This window comes from Athene noctua, chromosome 21 (genome assembly GCF_965140245.1).
Source record: "Athene noctua chromosome 21, bAthNoc1.hap1.1, whole genome shotgun sequence".
Classification (NCBI taxonomy): domain Eukaryota; kingdom Metazoa; phylum Chordata; class Aves; order Strigiformes; family Strigidae; genus Athene; species Athene noctua.
The window spans coordinates 9,302,728-9,322,376 of NC_134057.1; the positions used below are offsets into that span (position 1 = coordinate 9,302,728).

Genomic DNA, 19,649 nt, shown 5'->3' on the forward strand with positions numbered 1-19,649 from the left:
GAGATGCTGAAATGGTACAACACATACACGAGGATCCCAAATCACGGGACATGCAGAAACACAAAGCCCAAAAAGCACACAGGCAGCTAGGAAAAGCCTTGGGGTATAAACGCTGAGTCAGTGAAAATGACCCTGAACCATCTCACATAACCACAGGCAAAGAGCTTCCTGACCTGGCAGGAATTTTTGATACTGTCAGTGCCTTGATTCCTGGTACAGGCAGGAAGTTTGAAGAAATCAAACTCGCCCATCCTCCCGCCAGCAGCGGCCCGGAGAAAGCCCCGTCTCCTCTGGGTCTGCACCTCACTGTGGACTCCAAGAGTCCTTCCAGGCTTTTCACGGGAGACCTGCGAGGCCTCTTTCCCGTTCTGACAACTTAATTTGTCATTTGATTCGCCCAACGCGCTCGCCAATTGTCAGGGCAGGCGGGAAAACGTGGCCAGCGGGCCCGCAGGCCTCACGACCTCGAGCGCGGGGGGACACCGCAGGGCGTACCCGCAGGCCTCACGGCAGCCCCGCCGTTACCGGAGAGCCGCGGGGGCTCGCTGGGGGCCGGGGGGTGTGTGTGAAGGGGCCGGGGGGGGTATGAAGGGGCCGGGGGGTGGGGGGTGAAGCGGCCGGGGGTGTGTGTGAAGGGGCCGGGGGGGGTGAAGCGGCCGGGCCGCCGCCCTGAGGAGCCGCCGCGCGCCAGCGGCGATGCCGGGCGGAGCGCGGGAGGGGCGGGTCCCGCCGAGGGGCCGCGCGCGCCCGGCGCGCTGACGTCACGGGGCATGCGCGGAGGGGCTGCCCGCGCCGGCCCCTCCCACCGCGGGCCGGGCCCGGGCCGGGCGGGGCGAGGCGGGGCCGGGCGCGGCGGCCGGTACCTGGGAGCGCAGAGCGCCGCGGCCCTGCCCGAGGAGGGGACAGCGCCGGCCTGCGCCCGGCCCGGCGGTGAGTGCGGGGCGGCGGCGGCGGGGGGGGAGCGCCGCCGCCATCCCCTCCCTTCCCGCCTTCTCCTCACGGTGTGGGCCCGCTGCTGGGTGGGGGTGTCTCCTTGGCGGCGGTGAGGGGGGAGCGGCCGGTGCCCCCTCCCTGTGCCGCTCCCGCCGCGGCTCGGGGGATGCTGCGGCGTTGCAGGCCGCGGGAGGCCGGGGCAGGGCGGGGCGGCCGCCTCCTGCGGGTCCCTCACCTCTGGGGCGGCCTGAATGTCAGCGGCGGGTCCCGCAGCGCCGCTGGCTGCCGGCCGGGCCGCCGGGCTGGCCCCGCGGCCGGCGCGGCGTTTGCGGCCGTGCCGGCTGGGCTGGCGGCGGCCGGGGCTTGCCCTCGGCTTAGTCAGCTGCGCGGCGCCCGGGGGTTAAAGGCAGTCTGGCACGGCAGGCCTGGCGCTCTCTGCCTCCTCAGCACCGGTTTATGCGTCTTTTAATGCTGCGTTTGTTGAGATGTACCTGCAGGTGTGTTAGGAAACAGCTCCTGAAGGCCCCGGTCGCAAAAAAGGGAAGAAGTACCCAGTATGTGATTGTTCAAAGACAACAGCTTTGAAAAAAAAAAAGATGTATGGTGGAATATCTACTTTAGCTATAATCAGCTTGTTTGTTTACAACAAGGGAATGTGGTGCAGGTTATGGCGATTTTGCTTTAATGACACTAGGACTTTGCTTTCCTCGTCCAGAGCCCGCTGTTCTGTCAAATGTACTTTGACACACAATGAAACGTAGGCAGCTTCAGGCTTTACCTTTGAGTTGGAGCAAGTCGAGGTGTTTATCTTTGGTTAAAGAAAGCAAATCTGAACGGGGACTTTATGCCGTAGCAGAGCATTAGTGTCTAGGCCAGACAACAAATTAAGGTAAGGATTGTAGATCTTGTAGCTGTCTGGTACGTCATATAAAGATATTTACCACTTTTCAGGGGAATTAGTTCACCTTGTGGGGTCTGATGCTTCCTATTTGTAGCAGGTTTGTGCCTGGTGTTTGTGGGCTTTGAGCCTTGACTTAATGCAGAATGGAATTTTTCCTTATGAAGATATTAAAAGCGAAATGAAGTTGGGTCTAAGGTCTTGTTATGCTCTTATAATTTGAGAACCACTTTACATATTCTCTAAAACTTTAAAAATATCTCTTCTGGAGTAGTCAGAAATACAGCTCTCTTTATCATATTAGTGTGAGGCAGTAAATATTTGCATCGCTTGATGATACTGAGTGAAATTGGGCAGATACTTTCTCATTTATATAATGATCACATAACTCCGAATTCTTTGGGCCCGCTTTGAATTTAATGCCTCCAAACTGAAGAGGTGAATAACTAACAAACAGAATATTAGTAATAAGCAGTTACCCAACTGTTAACCAAGGATCTACATAAATATCCAACTTGCAGTAGAAAAAATGTTTTTAAAGTCAAAGTTTAATCTTTTCTTGCAGTAAGTACTTTGATAAAAATGTCAATGTTTGGGCTCCAAAAACTGCTGAGTATTGTCTTCTAATTGTCAAGCTATTTAAACAGTAGAAATGTTTAGAAAGGTTTAGAAGATTTCTGTATTTGATATTTTTGACCACTCAAAACCTTGTGTTTGAACTGAAGTAATAATATGTATGAAATATAGAAAAAATTATTAGTAATGATCTCAACTAACAGTGATCTTATTTAATGAATTGTTACACTAATGAGTTAGCCCATTTAATGGAACTGTTCATTTAAAAGCTCGCTGGAGTAAAACCTATTACTTTTTGGATCTTACCTTTTAAGAGGGATTGGTTATTTGGAATAAACCACTTACAAAGAAGTGTTGGCACCCGCACCCCCTCTCTACATAAACCATCATGTCATCAGTCTTCAGATGAACATTGCTTGCCTGAAATTGTTAGAAAGTGCAGATCTCTGAAATTGGAAAAGATATGAAGAAATAAAAGGTAGCCACTTGCGGCAGTGGTTGTGGTTTTCCCTTCTAGCCACTCTTTGGAAGTGTAAACAGCAGCACCATCTTAATTAGAAGCTTCTAGGCAGGGTTAAATTCTCTGCCAACAGGGATGCTAAGAAGATCAAAATACTAATGGTGGTTTTGATAATTAGGTTTAAAATCCTATATTATATTTCAATTGAAGCAATTAAAAAAGCTTATGTAAATCTCTGGATACCTGAACACATGTATGTTAGAGTAAATTCCCAACAGCATTAAAATAATTACTCCGAAGTTGAAGTTTAGCTAGTCGGCGTAGGTCTTTGCATTTCTTTGTACCTCAGGGACACATAGTCCAGCTCACTTTGCAACTTCTATCAAATAGGTGCTTTTTGGAAGGCGTTCTGAGAATATTGTTTCCTCCCTGATCACAAGTAGATTGATTTGTAGAGATCTGGACTTTGCCCGCTAGCTATTCTGTATTCTAAAGGGAGGATTCAGCTGGAGCAAGTTCTGTGGGTAATACCCTACTGTAAGTGGAGCAAGAGAAGACTTTCTCAGGGTAGGGGATGCTTATCCCTGGTCACATGGGGAACTGGTGTCACAAGTTCTGAGTAAAATGTTTTTTTCACTGCAGATTGTTGGGATTTTCATGTGCACTCAGTCTGTGATAAGCTGAGGTAGTTTTCTGCAGAGTGCAGTCTAATGGCTTTGATTGAAGCAGAAGTGTGGTTAATGTTGGCAAGATTCTCACTGCAAGGAAGCTTGGCTTCTTAGCCAGAGGAAAATGGCTGATAAGATTTTGCTTTTATGCGGTGGTTGAATAAGTTATAGGTCTGGAATAACCCTTAAATTGCAACCGACTTCTGAATTTATTCCCTGAAGCAAAAGAACTCCTATGCTTTTAGCCTAATTAGCTCAGATGGCTTGTGACACACACAGCACAAGTTACGGGAAGTGCCAAGGAAGAACCAAATATCCTGGGTTCTCCTGACTCAGTAACATGATGTGTACTTTGAGCTGGAGATTCAAGAATCTCTTCTGGATGGATATAGAGATTCACTACAATGTGAATTTGCGTGATACTTCAACGCACGTTCTTTTTGTGAATCATATTCAAGATGGGTTTTATTTACGTGCATTTTTTCTCCTATCCTGAAATTATTATACAGACATGTTGATCAGTATTTGTGATGATTTGGGGGAAGCTATGGCTTTTAACTAACCCTAACAATAAGGCAAACTTGCATAGATGGAAACTTGGCAAGCCAAAGATACTGCTGTTAGTAGCAGGAGACTTGAGGATAGGACCAGAATCTTTCATCCTGCGTAGCCTTGTCCATCAGTAGAGAGTTTAAAAAAAAAAAAACCAAAACCAAAAAACCAATTCCTCTCTGTAATCTTTCAGTCTTTAAAGGTCTCTGAAATGCTAGTTTATAAAAATAACACTTTACCGTGACTAAATTTGAGATCTTGATTAAACAGAACAAATGATATCTATCAGCTTCCTTTATATTCAAGTAAAATACCAGCATAGATGACTGCCTCTGTGTAACTCTGTAAATAATGTGGGAGAAACTGCCCCTGTGGATAAACTGTCACTAGTAACTGAAGTGACACATTTCAGTTTCTTTGAGAATCTTTTTTTTTATTTTCCCCAGTTTCAAATATGTGAGATATAACAGATATCTGTGGAAAACTGACCTTGGTAGGTACATTCAGAGATAACTGTATTAGTGTATCACATCGGGACAAGTGGTATGGTAGCAAGGAGAGCAGAAATCAGCGGCTGGTTCTTGCAGTTCAGGGAGCTTACAAGTAGTTTTCCTCAGGAGTCTGTACAAGGTGATGAATTAACCTTTAAAACAGTTATTAGTAGGTCTCTGGAACTCCTTGCTTAAGGCAGTCATGGGTGGAAAAAGTTTGAAGGCTCAAGGACAGGTTGGACAAAATACTGGAGGAGTGATCTGTGGAGGGTTCCTGAACAAACTACATCAAATTCAAGAAATCCTATGGATTGAAAGTAGTTGAAAGTTGAGGAAGTCCCATTCTATGCTTGCCGTGTTCATCCTGTTCCTGGTGCATTTCTTTAAGGCTGTCACAGGAGAGAATGTGACTTTTTATTCTTCACATTTAAAATAGGATTGACTGCTGGAAATGTATGGCTGAGCTGGAGAATTGAATCTGGACGTTGAATGGCCGTGATCCAAACCCAGAGAAACATTATGATTTCCATAATATTTCAAGCTTACCTGGGGTTCGCTTGCTGTCTTTCATGAGATAAGTTTTAAAGATTTTCTTTGTCAGTCCTTTTCCTAGTCTGTTTTTTTAATCTGTCAGTGGCTGACTTAACAATATGTTTTTTTAAAACTCTAGCAATGGTTTGACATGTTCTTGTCTCAGGATTGTGATTTTTGTGGAAAAAAAACCCATGTTGAAACAGCATTGGCAACATGTAAAAAAGAAATTCCCAGAATTATTTTCTTCTATCTTCCTTCTGCTTCATCTTGTCTAGTCTTGCTCAGTTATCACCTGTGAACCTCTTCATGCTTACTGAAGATATCTCAGTACCTGTGAGTCGATGCATTATATGCAGTCTCCTTCGGTTATCTCTGCTTGTCATTCAGCTTAACCTATAACTAGAATTCTTAGGCAGCAGTTGGAAGAATGAGCATGTGTGGCTGGAAGGGAAAAAAAGATCTTAGGTATTGGTGGTAAGCACAGTCTTGTCGCAGATTTAAATTAATGGGAATTCTTAAGGTACCTATGTAGATAAACTGTTCAGCAGTGGTTTGGATGGGTAGTATTGTTCCTGTCATTAGTCATCATATAATGGATACAAAAATATACTGAGCAGTATCTGTTTCTATCACCATAAGAGGATTTTAGCTCAAGACCGCTCAGTGTTCTTGTATGGAGAAGATGCACCAGTTGAGTAAACAAACTAGAGGAGTAGGATGGACAAGGTGGCAGTCTAAAAAGGGGCATTTCCATTTATAATTAGTTGTATTCAAAGTTTCACTTAGCTTCCAGCCTGCCTGTTCTTATCAGCAAGAAAATCCTGCTCCAGGTAGCATGCATTACTGAATAAGTAGCAGAAGAAAGGAACTGGAAGCTGACTCCTTAGGTTGTTACTGGTAGAGGTTAGGTTGTTAATGGTAAATCTGTCCTAGTAGAGTTAGAGACGGGAGTGGTGGTATCAGTGGGTAGTTCTGAGGGCAAAGGGAGGCTCCTCTGTTTTTAAGTGAAATATGTGCCAAGCAACAGCAGGTAATTCCAACTGATTTGCAGAATGACATTGCTTTTGTGTCTGTTAAAATAAAATCCTGTTTTATTTTAACTTTTTAATAAGGTTTGAGGTAAAAATTCTGGGTTTAAAATGTGTAGTCTCTATTTTATTAATATGCAAAGCACAAGTGGGTCAAACTATTACACCCATTTCTGGGCAGATAGCACTTAGCCCTCTTTTTCCCCTTCCTTGAGGTGTCTGATACTCAATGTAAATAGCATTAATGGCAGAGTGGATTCAGAGTGTGGCCCTGAGGGATGTGAATAGAGGTTTTGATTCTGGAAGCATTCTGGTAGCTACAAAATAGAGCTGCATTTCTCTGTTTCTCTTTCTTTGGTAAGGGCTTGTGTCCACTCGCCTTAAAAAGCATTAAGAAACAGTTTTCTGGTGACTAACAAGAATGCTTTCAAAGCTTGCAAGGAATGTCGTATCTTTTTGCTGTATTGACTAAATATACTCTTCAGTGTTAGAGATACAGAAGCCCTGATCTCTTTGTGATATCCTTCTTCTGCTCTCCCTTTATTCGTTATCATGCTCTGCTTATATTCCTTGACCTAGTGCATTCTGACCAACAGTAAATAAAACTAATCACAACAGCAGCTTGGCTGATTTGCTTGGTGTTTGATAGATCAGACTTTTCAAGTGGGTAGAACATCAGCACACCTGACCATGAGGGAGGAAGACTACAAGAGGACTTAACTCTAAGCTGTCTGAGATCTGGGAACAGATTCTTACAACTTTGAACACAGAAGAACAAACTGATTTCAGAGAAATGGAACAACAAGCCTTAATTGTCTTGGAATTTCTTACCATACTTCATGACTCTGGTACCTTCAAAAGGCAGACTGTGAAGGATGCTTAGTATGAATCACTGTGCAGTTTGGACACAGGAAAGGGAGAGACAGTAAAATTCATGGGTGCCTTCATAAAGCATTGGGAACTGATTCAAGGACAGACGTTTTAGAAACACTGAAGATAAGGAAGGAAGGCTTGGAGGATTTTACTGCAGAGCTGATAAACCTTACTGGATCTTGGAGTTGAGAGAAGGTGGCTTTTTTGACTGAACTGGAGCCAGTCTGTGCAGGGTAAATAACACAAAAGAATATGCGACAGTTGTAAATAAATACTCAGAAGTTTCATCTTGCAGCCATCAGAATTTCTAGTTATGATTCAGTTCAATTTATACAACATGAATCCTTAGGATTCACCGCTGACTCCTCAGTCTTGTCCTGCCCAAAGCAGGTGTTTGCTAGCTACATCTCCTGCCTGTTTCTTTCATTCTGTTAAGCTCCCATGGTCCTCTTAAATCTGAAAATTGACTTGCAGCCGTGCTACCCATCATGGAGTGTTCTAAAGTACTTGCTGAAGAAGCCTTTTGCTGCATCTGTTGCAGGGGCCTCATGATTTTTTTCCCTTATGTCATTCAATACCTCCCTCCGCTGATGGAAATAAGATATTTTCACATAACTGCCCTAATGCATTTTTAATTACATTCTTAAGAAAAATGGTTCTTAAGTTATGCTCAAGTTTCACCACAGATCAGTGGTGAAAAGATCTGCGTACTGGGTGTCCTGAATAGAAAAATAACTGAACAGAAGTTGTAGTGTTAAAACAGAGATGTACAGAGGTTGTTTTTATAAGCTGTGGACAGAGTTGAAATACACATGCGCTTCACAAAGGCCATGCGGTGTATCTAGATTCAGCAGATAATTACAAGTAAACCACAATCTTGTTTCAAGTTGGCACGTTTTCTTTGTGTGGAGGGTTATCGTGAAAACCAGTGGGAAGTTAGGGGCAGCAACCTTGAGGCGTGTCCGTAGCACCTTGAAGAGCTGGTCTCGTGTCTCAGATTTCAGCGGGGCTCTCCTGTTAGAAGTGGGGTGCAGAAAACGGGATATAATTGTTGCTTAAGGTAGTAATTGTGCTTGCCTCAAACCATCTGCTCATTGCCTGCTGTTTGCTCTTCAGTTCCCTGGGGTGGGCTTCACTCATTTTCTGCGTTGCTTGGGCAGCGGTTAACAGTTCTTTTCTCTGCCCTAATGTAATGCTGCAGCCAAGTAAGCTTTTTGCTAGAGGAGATAATTTAGGTTACTATTGAAGAAATCTGCTCACCTTCCTATCCAAGCTGTTTGTATACTAGAAATGTGCTTCTGTTATCCAGGAAAAAGAATGAAGATCTCTAGAAATTCTAGCACCGTGGAGTTGCCAAGACAAATATACGTGAATATTGGTAAACTGCTGCTTCAGATCACCTGTCACTGAGATAAACAAGTAGATTAAACAGATTCTGAAGAAGGCAAATAATAGGAGTATAAGGTCTGGCTTGACAAACATCATCATTAAACTTCATTGGCTTCAGTAACATCCAGCACATGATGGCAGAAATACGATTAAGTCATTTATTCAGAGCTTCATAGCAGTTCTGTCAGTCTGCTCACACTAATTACCAAAAAAACCTGGCAGATTAATAATTGGTGTTTGTTGATATATGGACACTGAGGGACATAATGTTCTGGGTAGGTAAGGAAGCTTGTGTACCCCTATAGCTGCCAGCTTGTCACAGGCCCGCAGGAAAGTACCATTTTTGTTAGTCAGCACCTCCTGCTGCTTCTGGATGTTTTGGTTTTCTGCACAATCCCATTACACAAACTTGTGTGTGTTTCTGCCTCAAGAAAAAAGTTCTTCACGCTGGGAACGAAGTTGCTCTAAGAAAAGCATCTTAAGTTAGCTACTCAGTATTTCTGTTGAGGTGGTCTTCAAATTGAGAAGAATGAAACTTGGCATAACAATAGTTCTGCAGAATTGCTCTTGGCTGTGACCGGTCTGTCAGACATGTTTCATCCAGCAGCTGTTTATTCCACGCTGCTATGACAGTGGGAGGGGAACCTGGTCCCCTCATAGTAATCTGTTTGGAACTTGAAAATACTCTTAGCTCGATGATGGCATGGATCATAGGGCTTGCAGTATTTTAAGGTGCCCAGATGCTGATACGTATGAAGCTTAAACTGTCTTCCGCTGTAATAATCATTCCACAAGATGTAATGCAGAGTCTCAGATGCAAAACTGAACTTTTCTGAGAATCTAATATGTAGGAAACTGCCTTCTTGGTGCTGTTGAAACAGACTGGATGAAGTAAAAGTGGATGTTGTGTTTGCTAGTTGAAACTAACACTGGAGGATCTTGTTGAGGTGTAGATAATCCTATACAGAAAGCACAAAGGAGAGTGAGAATGAATACCCGTTTGCTTATCACCAGGATCTTGAATATCCTTGAAAGTAAGGATGTAGCAGTTTCTCGGTTAATTCAGATTATACTTCAGAGAGGGTCTGTATGTTTTAATTCCTTTTCCCTGGATCATTATGTATGACTAGGCTCTTTATAATGAGCTTAATTCACAATTAGGCTCGTGTGCAGTAGATAATGTATTTCCCAAGGCAAAGCATAGAAGACTTGTTTGCCCAAATGTCTGTGTTAAAAAAAAAGAAAAAATCCATAAATTGCCAAAGTCTAAAAATACTTTGACTCTCTTTATAATCCAGCAGAATACGACTTAAATTGTATTGAACCTGAGTTTTGTGGGATGCAGAAATCATACTATAGCTTGCAGGTACTGTTCTTCTTGATAAGGGAATTTAATTGTTAGGCTAATGTAATTTCTAGTAGTAAATATATGTCAGAATTTAAGGATGTTTAAGAAAACTAACAAGATTTTCTGGGAAAGTAACATCTGCCAGACAGGATACTGTTAAGTTTTGGGTGTTTTTTAGATGGCTTTGTTTTTCAGCTAAACAAATGCAACCTAGAACTGAAAAGGTGACACGGTAGTTAGTTATGTGGCTAATAAAACACAGGCAGGTATTGCTTGTCTTTTAATTATCTGAAGTGTTTTAAGCAATCAGTACAATTTTCTTGAAGATAATGTTTTGTCTTTCCCTAACTAAGGACAAATGAGCAAGCACCCTTCCTAGAGAACTGAAAGGTCTTCCTTTCAAGTTTAATTTGCAGCACTTGATGGAGGATTAAAGTAATCTAATTAAATGGCTTCATTTAAATTTTGCAGTCACCTAAGAGATGGAGGACAGATGTGAAAAGGGAATTATCCATAAAGCATGAAAGTTAAATTAGCAGGTTTCTAATTTAACTTATACTTTGTGAGATTTCTTTGAGATTTAAACCTTTTTTGTTATACTTGGGATATCTTTTGATGGATCTGCAGTATGATGCTTGCTGTGAATGAATTCATCACGATGTTAAAGGCTATTTTTTATGCGTGGAGTTATTTTTTAAGAAAAAGTGTACTTTATTGCCTTTATATATGTGACCTAAAGTAAATATCTTTGATGTTAACATTTGATATTAAAGCATAACGATCTTTTCTTTTGCAAGGTATACAGGTACACTGTAGGCAAGTTCCTTGTTTATGTGTACAGATACATGAATGACATGCTGTGGATGTTTTTCTTCATGATGTTGCTCAGTGTTTTGGAGAAGTCTAACGTTAGACACCCGAATCCACATACAGGCACATATTATATACATAATGAGTTAAATGTTTTGCTGTTGCTGGAGGGAAATACTTATGTGCTTCTTTACATGCCTAGGTGAGGGTTATGCCTCTGGTGTGCAGGAATTCACTTAGTGTTTGAAAACTCTGGATTTGTGTGTTTCTAAATGGCAATGCACCCTACCCGTTGTAGGATGTGGATTCTGATACTTTCACTATGTTGAGAGCCCCTAAAAAACCCATGTCTCTGAGTATATTTCTCTTTGTATCTTCTTAATGTTGATCTACTTCCAGAAGTACAGCTCTGGGGCGTCCTATTCATTTACAAAATCCTAAGGGTATTTTGGTTTGCATGTATTCAATGCTACTTTGATTTTTATCTTAAGTGTTTCTTAGTGAGGTCTTGTATCTTGGGGAGTGACTCACTTTAATGCTTGCTGTGGCTACACAAAATATTTTCTGTACCTTGGATAGGTATAATGTTACTGGCTGTGTGTTGATTCTCATGATTGCCATGGTTTAAAATTTTTCATGGGTTTTTCAGTCCTGCCAGCTGTGTGTAGGTCTGTGAAAAGAGAAAGGCAGGTAATAGTTTCAGGGAATAGCGTATGAGCGACTGCAATTCTGTGTCGTTACACCATTGTAAGGCCATTGGGTGGAACTGATGAAAACATAAAATCCAGGCTAGCAAAAGCAAGATAGCCTTTTACTACTGTCTTGGAAAAAAAGAGAAACCTACTACAGACTTTAACACAAGAGTAAAACTTGTCTTAAGGTGCAGCACTGAAAATCAGAGACTTCTCAAGGCTTACTGTCTGTATTGCAAGTCTTTAATAATAGCATTTAGATAAATTGTTCATATTGTATAGCCAGGCAAAACAACAAAGTGTGTACAAAAGGGTGATACAGATATAGTTAGTTGTCCAAATAGTAGGATGGATATGTAGATGAGTGTGGAAGAAACAGAAGGCAGTATATAAAAGCAAGAAGATTGGAATTCTCAAGGCAAAAACTTTTGAAGCAAAGATACATCTCTAATGCAGATACACCTTTATAAAATAAATGTGCTATAAAATAGACCAAAATGACCTGACTGTAAGTTGGAATCCAACAGGTCTTCATTAAAGACTGTAGTAGAGTGCCTGTATTCCAAATCGGGTGGATGGGAGCGAAATTCAATATACAAGGGAATGCATGAATGCTGTAATTATCTTTCTATCTCCTGCTTTTGTAGCTAGAGTGATGTGTTCGTGTATCGCTGCACAGAAGTAAAACTTCTGAATTCACTTACTAATACTAGCCTGTACCTCGAGTCTTGAACGTGAGTAAGAAGATGACAAAAATAGACTACAGTTTCCATAAAAAGAGGAAAAAGTGCCTCGGAATGTTCATCTTTAATTGGGGATATCAATAAGATCTGGAAAAAATGCAATGGTGAAGGTGGATGATGAGTGATTATTTTGTATGTCATAGCAGACATTGGGGAAACTGCAAAAATGTTTTTTGAAAAGTTAGCTTTTAGTCAGATTTTACGTTATGGTTTTTGCAGTTTTACATTGCTGACCAGAGGTGTGTGCTGTGTCCTATGTGTGGGATTTCTTAAATATAAGGTTTTAAGTATGTAATGTAATAATTGTAACACAGTTGAAAAATTAAGTTTGCTGCTTAAAATAGGTAAATGGAAAAAAAAACCCAACCCCTTTTTGAGCTTATTTTATAGATTTTGAAAGGAGGTTAAAAAAGGCAGTTTATCTAGAGAACAAAAATTGGTGGAGGGAGATATGACATGGATGACATATTACTGCCAAATAACTGCTGGTAACGGGTGTTCTGCGGAGTTCACAAAACTTGCACGGGTTACTTCCTATCACCACGCTATATTTAGGCACAGGAATGTAGTAAACATAGAGATTCAAATGTATATAAATTTGTTGTTTAAGGTGTGGTTGATCCAGGTCTAATTGTTTTTTCTTTTCCTTAGATTCAAGCACCATTTAAGGACCAATGTACCCAACAGCTCATGGAAGAAAAAAATCAAATCAGGACATCCTTGGTTTCCAGGCTACCGAAATATGGAACGAAAACTTTAGGAAGTGTTTTGCAACCTATGCCAAACGGGACAGCTGTTAGTTTAGCAGGGAATAACGGCGGCAAAAACTTCGGCAAGCACAATGGCACTGTTCGCATGTCTTCCTTTTCTTTCAACTGGAAAAAATCAAATCAGTATCAACTTCATGATCAAAATGGGAAAGAGACCAACTCTAAACATAACTCGAATGAAAAATTAATTGATTCGGAGAAGTATTCTCAAGGAGCATTGGGTAATGATGTGCTCAGGGTGGGTTTGAACAGTACTGCTTCAGTTGCATCAAAAGCAGCAAAGCAAACCAATATGTTTGTATCTTCTACTGAGGAATTAAACCCAAAGTCTTTGCCTGGACTTTCTAGTTCAGCAAAATTCGCCAAAGGTACCCTGTCAGGAAGGACCTCATACTCTGGACTCAGTGCTCCAAAATCACATTTAAATGGATTTTATGGAAATAGGCCAGTGGTAGGTTTGCAGAGACCTAGAGCTAATTCCAGTGCCACAAGGACAAGTTCAGGAGAAAGCCTGGCACAATCTACAGACAATAGCAAGGCTTTTTCCTGTGAAAAAATGGTAAGATCACAAAGTTTTTCACATTCCATTCAGAATTCTTTCCTTCCCACTGCATCTTTAACCAGGTCACATTCCTTTAATAAAGCTGTGGATCTTACAAGGCCTTACCATAGTCAAAACCTAGCTGCCAGGACATCTCAGAGGTCGACTTTGTTGTCAAGAAATGCTCGTCAGTTGGATGTACCCAATGGAAATGAACCTATGAAGTACGGATTTACCAGGCCCTACGCTGGTATGTCAGCTCCTTGTTCAAAGAAGCCCCCGCTGTCAAATGGATCTGGGTCAGCCCCTTCTTTTGGATACAGATTAAGTCGCCCGTCTCTGCTGAAGCCTGCCAGGCAGCGATTTGCTGGAAACATCATTGTGGATGGCAGCAAAAGTACAACTTCTGACACGTGCGTTGTGGAGAACTCTGAAATTTCAACAAATATTAATAGAGCAATTGAGAAAAACAGTATTATAGAGAGCAATGCTCAAAGAACAGAATCTGATGAGAGCCTACATGAAAGTGTGGGAAAACACGGGTCAAAAGTGATGTGTATGAGTGATGATGGAGATGAAATATCGATATCTTCTTTGTCATCCTCTGAAAAAAATGATTTGAGTGAAGACTTCAGTGATGATTTCATAGATATAGAAGACCCAAACAGAACTATACAAATACAGCAAAAGGAGAGCTGCCTTCAAGAATTAGAGCATGGGAGTATAACATCCATTGAGCCGTTCAGTTCTCTCAAGGGAAGCGAAGGATCTTGCTGTAATACTGACGACTGGCTTGATATAAATGTGTCTGGTAAATACTTTCTGTTTAAAATTTTAGCTACTAAATCAAGATTCTGTAACTGTAATTGAGTTGGTTTATATAATTGCCCATTACTTGTGAATTGTTTCATAATGGAACTTGGCTCTATGCTGGACCATTTGTTGTCTTACAGTGCTTTTGTTGCATGGTAGCTATCTTTCCTAAGCATGACTTTGAAGAGCTCTTTTTCTTTGGGATAAGAATAAATGATAGCTCATTTAACCATGCTTGCGGTATGGTTGTAGGTTTCCTCATATCCTTGCTTTTCCATGCATTTCTCTGAACTAGTCATCTTACAAAATTTTTTTTCCTACCCCCTTCCACCTCTGCAGGCAGAGAACAGCTTCTAAGCAGTGGGAATAGGTGTGGGGTGTCTAAATCAACTAAATTATAAATAGGAATACCATTGTTCTTTTTGCTTCTTGTTTCTCCTGATGCATGACACAAGTTCTTCTAAAATTATTTGATGGTACAGAAGGTGCTTTTAAAAGCCACGTTTTCAGGTCTCTGATGGGCTTCTCATATTACTTGTTTTGAGAGAAGATGCAGTTGAAAGATTGGATCCAAAGGATATACTTTTGGACTCACCTTCTAATAATGCGTGAAAAAAACCACAGAATTCTAGAAAGTAGCTTCATGCTGGGTGAATTAGTGCAGTATAAAAGTCTAGCAAAGATGAAGGTTGGAAGGGTACTTCAGTTGTAGCTACCAAACAAGCTTGAGCTTTTTTTCCCCTCTAGGATGAGTGAACAATACTGTAGAAGGCTTTCAGGTATTTCTGTTACAGTACGCTTTCAGAAAAGTTAACACACCGATAATACACATCTTAATATTTATTTTTGGAATATTGGATTGCTTTTGGAATCTTAACTATTCCTGTTTTCTTTAAGCAGTGGATGACAACAGTGAAAGCACAAAGCATACTGCCGAGAACGTGATTTCTCCGGAGATGAATTACAGAGCTGGGTCCTCTTTTGAGCTTTCCCCATCTGACAGCTCTGATGGCACATATATGTGGGATGAAGAAGGGTTGGAACCTATTGGAAGCGTCCATCCATGTGGAAGCTATGAATCTTCAGAAATGAACAGCATAGTATGTATTTATGTACATAACGTGCGTAATTTTAGTGTTTTGCATTTATTGCTTAATAAGTATATTTTTAAAAGAATTAATGTATTTTTTTTACTTGATAATTGTTTCTTTTTTCCTCTGTAGTTCATAGCTTTTTGAAACTTCATGTTTAGCAACTCCTGTTTCTGGACAGATGACCTTGATTAGACTGCTTACATACTTTTTTTAAAAATTATTATCAAGTTGGGACAGAACAGGTCTTTTCCTTATGCAGTCTCATGGTAGAGCTCACAAAGAATAAAGGAATGAATTTCTGCAAATGATAGGTTAAATATCTCCTACCAGTCTCTAAACCTGGGATCGCAAATAGCTGTCGCCTACCTGACATCTTCCATCATTTTGTTTCTCTAGTGTACACTTATAAGATCCTTTTGAACTGCAGTTTATTTTGATTTTTCAGTTTGTTCAAGCATAGAATCTTTAAGGGTAGATGCCTGACTGTAGCTCACTGTAGCAGGACTCTTTGTATGTCTCAAATCTGATACACAAGATGCATAACTACCTTTTTCTTGTTGCTAAACTTGTAACTGACGTGCAAGAAACATCGTGCAGTCTGAAGAGCGGGTGGAGAGTTGTTGCAGTGTGGTGACCCTCCCCTGAGGTCAGGGAGCCAACCTTGGGATTGTCCGTTCTTCATTGCTTTTCACTGTTCAGATTCTTTTATCCAAACAAACTTTTGAATTAAGCAACTGAGATTTAATTAATATGATGGTAGCAATCAGAACTTCTAACAAAAAGAATGTGGTCTAGTTGATGTGTCACGCTTCAGGTGTTTCAGGCGTATTGGGTATTGTCACCACTGACAATTTAGTAAGGTAGATAGCAGTTTTGGACTTGGGCAGGGTTTGTGGCACCTACTCAGACTTTGATTTGTAATTTTAGTAGGGTTGCGTGCTGAACCAAGAGAAGAACAGCAGAGATTTCTCCTGAAAATTAGGTATAGCTGCGTAATTAAACTTTTATATGTAACTCCACACAAATTCCTGATGTATTTTTCAGCTGCTTGCGGTGGTGTTTGCTTTCTGTCTTAAAACTATGATGTTGGGATGTAGTGTTCAAAAGTTTAGAAATGGTTATTAACTTTTCATGGTAATTGTGGCCAGCTCGGGAAAGCAGTTTGAGACTTTTCTGGTATTAACTTTGTAGCTTTATTGCTGTTTATAGGGGACAAAAAAGTTTAACAGAGGCCACTGCAAAAACAAACACTCTTTTCCCCAGGTACCTGCCAGGAAAAAAAAAGAAGTTACAGAACTTTGTCCCTGATCAATTTTACATACAGATATTTTTGATACATATACTATAATTAATCAAACAAATGAAAAACTACTTTCTCATGCTTTTGGGCTGTATATCTAGGTTTTCTCTAAGTGCGACTTCCATGCATGAATTAGTGCACGTGTATGAATTGATAGTCCCATCAGTGTTCTGACCGACAAGAAGCTGTTGTAAGCCTTGTGGAGCAGAGGTACATTAGAAGCTTTTGATATTTTTCTTCACTCTTTTGGTTTATTCCTTTATTGAAAGCAAATAGCTTTTAGAGAGGGCTTGAAAATGGCAGAATGTACTTCCTAGGTTTTGAGGATGTGGAGAAAGAGGAGATTGTAAGTAATACTTACTGCTGAATCTAGAAAATTGTATGTTTTTTCCACCATTTTGATTTTTATCCTGTTAGTGTTCTGAATTACAGTGCTTACTGTACTGTGGATTTTTCTCTTAAATGAGAGAAACTTCAATAATACATCTTATTTATACAAGGCAGAAATGTATTTTCAGTCAGCTTTGGTTTTGAAGGGAAATTGTAGCTCTCAAATGTTTGTTGAATTGCCTTTTAGTGGTGTTTTTTTCTCCCTGTGCTCGTTGGTTTTTTGTAGAAAACATGATATATTTGATTTCTTTAGCCTAAAGATTAAACACCAATTGTTTTTAATCCGAAGGTGCAGAAGAATTACTGATACAGTTTTTCATTATTTCTAAAGAATTATGTTCTTGGGTAGGTTAATGTAAGCTTTTGTTCCGTGTTATTCCTTTTCTCTGCAGGCAATGAGTATAAAGACAAGTTTAAGAAAAATAGAACTGAAGGCGTTGAGAATAATCATTGTGATTAGTCAGCACATCAGATGTTTTGATTGCTGGGAGATAGGTGATCAAATGATGTGGTTTCTATCCTCCAGTGTGGTGAGGGTAAAAGCAGTTAATATCTGTGTGTCAAAATCCAGTTGATAAAGAGTCAGATTTAAGAATTTTGAGTGCTTGAGCCAATGCCAGCATGAACAGCCCCTTGGAATTAATCTTTCCAGGGAAATCTCCAAAGCAGATAATCGGGTCTGGAGTTTCTGTGGCAGCAGGCTGGGGTGAGTAGAAGCAATGTAGCCAAATAACAATTCACATAATTAGATGGTGAGTAATTGGTAGTGTTTAGTGAAATTCATCTTTTTTTTTTAATTTCCATCCTGCTGTTGTACCGTTGATCTTTTAAGCTGTATCACCCTCAGCAAATTATTAAACGTTTTTCCTGAGTTTTTCTATAGATGGCAGCATAGCTCTTAATGGGTAATCTTAGATTAGAAGTGTTTTGACCATCTTTGAAAAGGTAATTTTTGCAGAGGGGATTTTAACTAGGCTTCTGAAATAGCGACCAGAATAGGAAGATAACGAAAGGTGATTGCTGGCTGCTCAATCTTACTGTTTCTTTTTTTTGGGAGAAGAAAAACAGATATCTTTGCTGCTCTTGGTAGAGTTTAGTTTTAAGCATATAGTGGGGAAAAAAAAAATAAATTTGGCCTCCTTCAGGACAGTCCTTCTGTTCCTCACTGAGCCAACAGCTATGGAAACAAATGTGCGATCCAGCATCCATCTCTCATAAGATGGTGCCGTGGGAGCTTACAGCTAAGTAGGACATGCATGGGGTTTTTGAGACGACGTCAGGATGAAAATGGGTTTATTCTTTAATTGTGTAACAGAAGATAACTGATTCCACTATCCCTGCTTTTGTTTCATTTCCAGTTTTGAAGGCAACAAATCAATTGGTTAACATTCTAAGAAAATTCTTTTAAAGCAATTTCATTTGGGCAAATAGGAAACTTTCATGAGCATTCTCTGTATTATCAGGTTGTATCAAGACTCTATTTTAAAGAGATGGAGTCCTCTGACCCCTTGTTACTGGAGGCTCTAGTAACAATATGAATGTTTGTGCTATGTTTAATTTTTACTGAAATAAATAAAGCCAGTATTTTGGGTGTATATATATAGGGTAGATATCAATGTAATTATAAGGATAAAGGATTATGGAATAATAATTGAGATCTGGCTTGAAGAGACAGATGGGTTTTAGCTGCTTTGCTGAAAATTTAATTGCTCTTGGGATGAGATCTGGTTCTCATTGTATGAATCCGTTTTGTCATTTATTGACATGTGGCCAGAATTTTAGTCAGAGTGTGAAATAGTTAAATTTTTCTCTTCTTCCTAGGCAATTAAAAAAACCTCATAATTTATTTTTTTCTTCTGTTTTTTTTTTCCCTTCATGATTGAAATTCGGGAAAAGGCAATTCTGAATTTGGCTTTGAGACTGGGCAGAATGCTTTCTGGTTTGAAAGGCATAGGTACTCACAGTGAAATATGCTCTCCTTAAAGAAAATAAGCTTGCTAAAATGCCATTGTTTAGTTAAATCACTATTTTCTTCCAGTAATTTAGGTATTTACAAGTAATTTAGTGTTAATTACATTATAATAATTCACTTCTCAAAATAACTTTATAATAAGTAAGCTTTAAATTGCCAGTTTGATTTCTCAGATGAGTAATTTATTACGTGAATTGTGACTTGTGTGTACTTCTAACACATTTCCTTCTCTAGAGTGAAGTGTTCTGGGTATTGTCTTCTACCCATCTTTCTTTAGCTGTACATTCTCTTCAGGAAGTTAATGCCAAAGCCGTAGCTCTTGTTCTGTGAGAGACTGGGCTTTTTAAATTTCAGGCTGTTTTGTTACAAGCTATAATAAAATTACAAGTGCAGATAAGTTTATGATAATGTGAAAGTAAAACGTGAAAATAAAACAGCTATTCCGAAATACAATAATTGTTTCTATAGTATTTTGAAGACTTCTGAAGTGTGAATCCCTTGGAGGTTACCATTTGAGATAAGCTGTCTCTTGCCCAGTGGGGTTTTTTGATGGAACTATGTTATACTATGATAGAAGCGTTGAAATGATTTTGGAAACAGTGTAGTGCTAATTCCAAACGGGTGAGTATTGAGTCTCCATACTGTGCTAGCAGTGCTTATATAACAGCCGTTGGAAGCATTTTCGGCACAAAATTTTTCTGAATTAAAAGCAGTGTTTACAGACTTGAACACTGTTTTAGTGTACTGAAAATGAGTTGTATACTCATGAAGTTT

At 40.2% G+C, this 19,649-nt stretch overlaps 1 protein-coding gene across 7 annotated transcripts in view; it reads left to right on the forward strand.

The window, feature by feature from the left end:
• The first annotated feature begins 819 nt into the window (after positions 1 to 819).
• The window catches only part of CCSER2 (coiled-coil serine rich protein 2), a 65,363-nt gene continuing 46,533 nt past the window's right edge, over positions 820 to 19,649 (forward strand). For 4 of the 7 annotated variants that reach the window (XM_074924440.1, XM_074924442.1, XM_074924444.1 and 1 more), the window contains exons 1-3: positions 820 to 930; positions 12,647 to 14,117; positions 15,017 to 15,219. In XM_074924440.1, coding sequence (XP_074780541.1) covers positions 12,686 to 14,117; positions 15,017 to 15,219 — 1,635 coding nt within the window. In that variant the 5' untranslated portion in view covers positions 820 to 930; positions 12,647 to 12,685. The remainder of the gene's footprint in view (positions 931 to 12,646; positions 14,118 to 15,016; positions 15,220 to 19,649) is intronic. The other 3 variants (XM_074924441.1, XM_074924446.1, XM_074924445.1) reach the window with 1 other exon arrangement.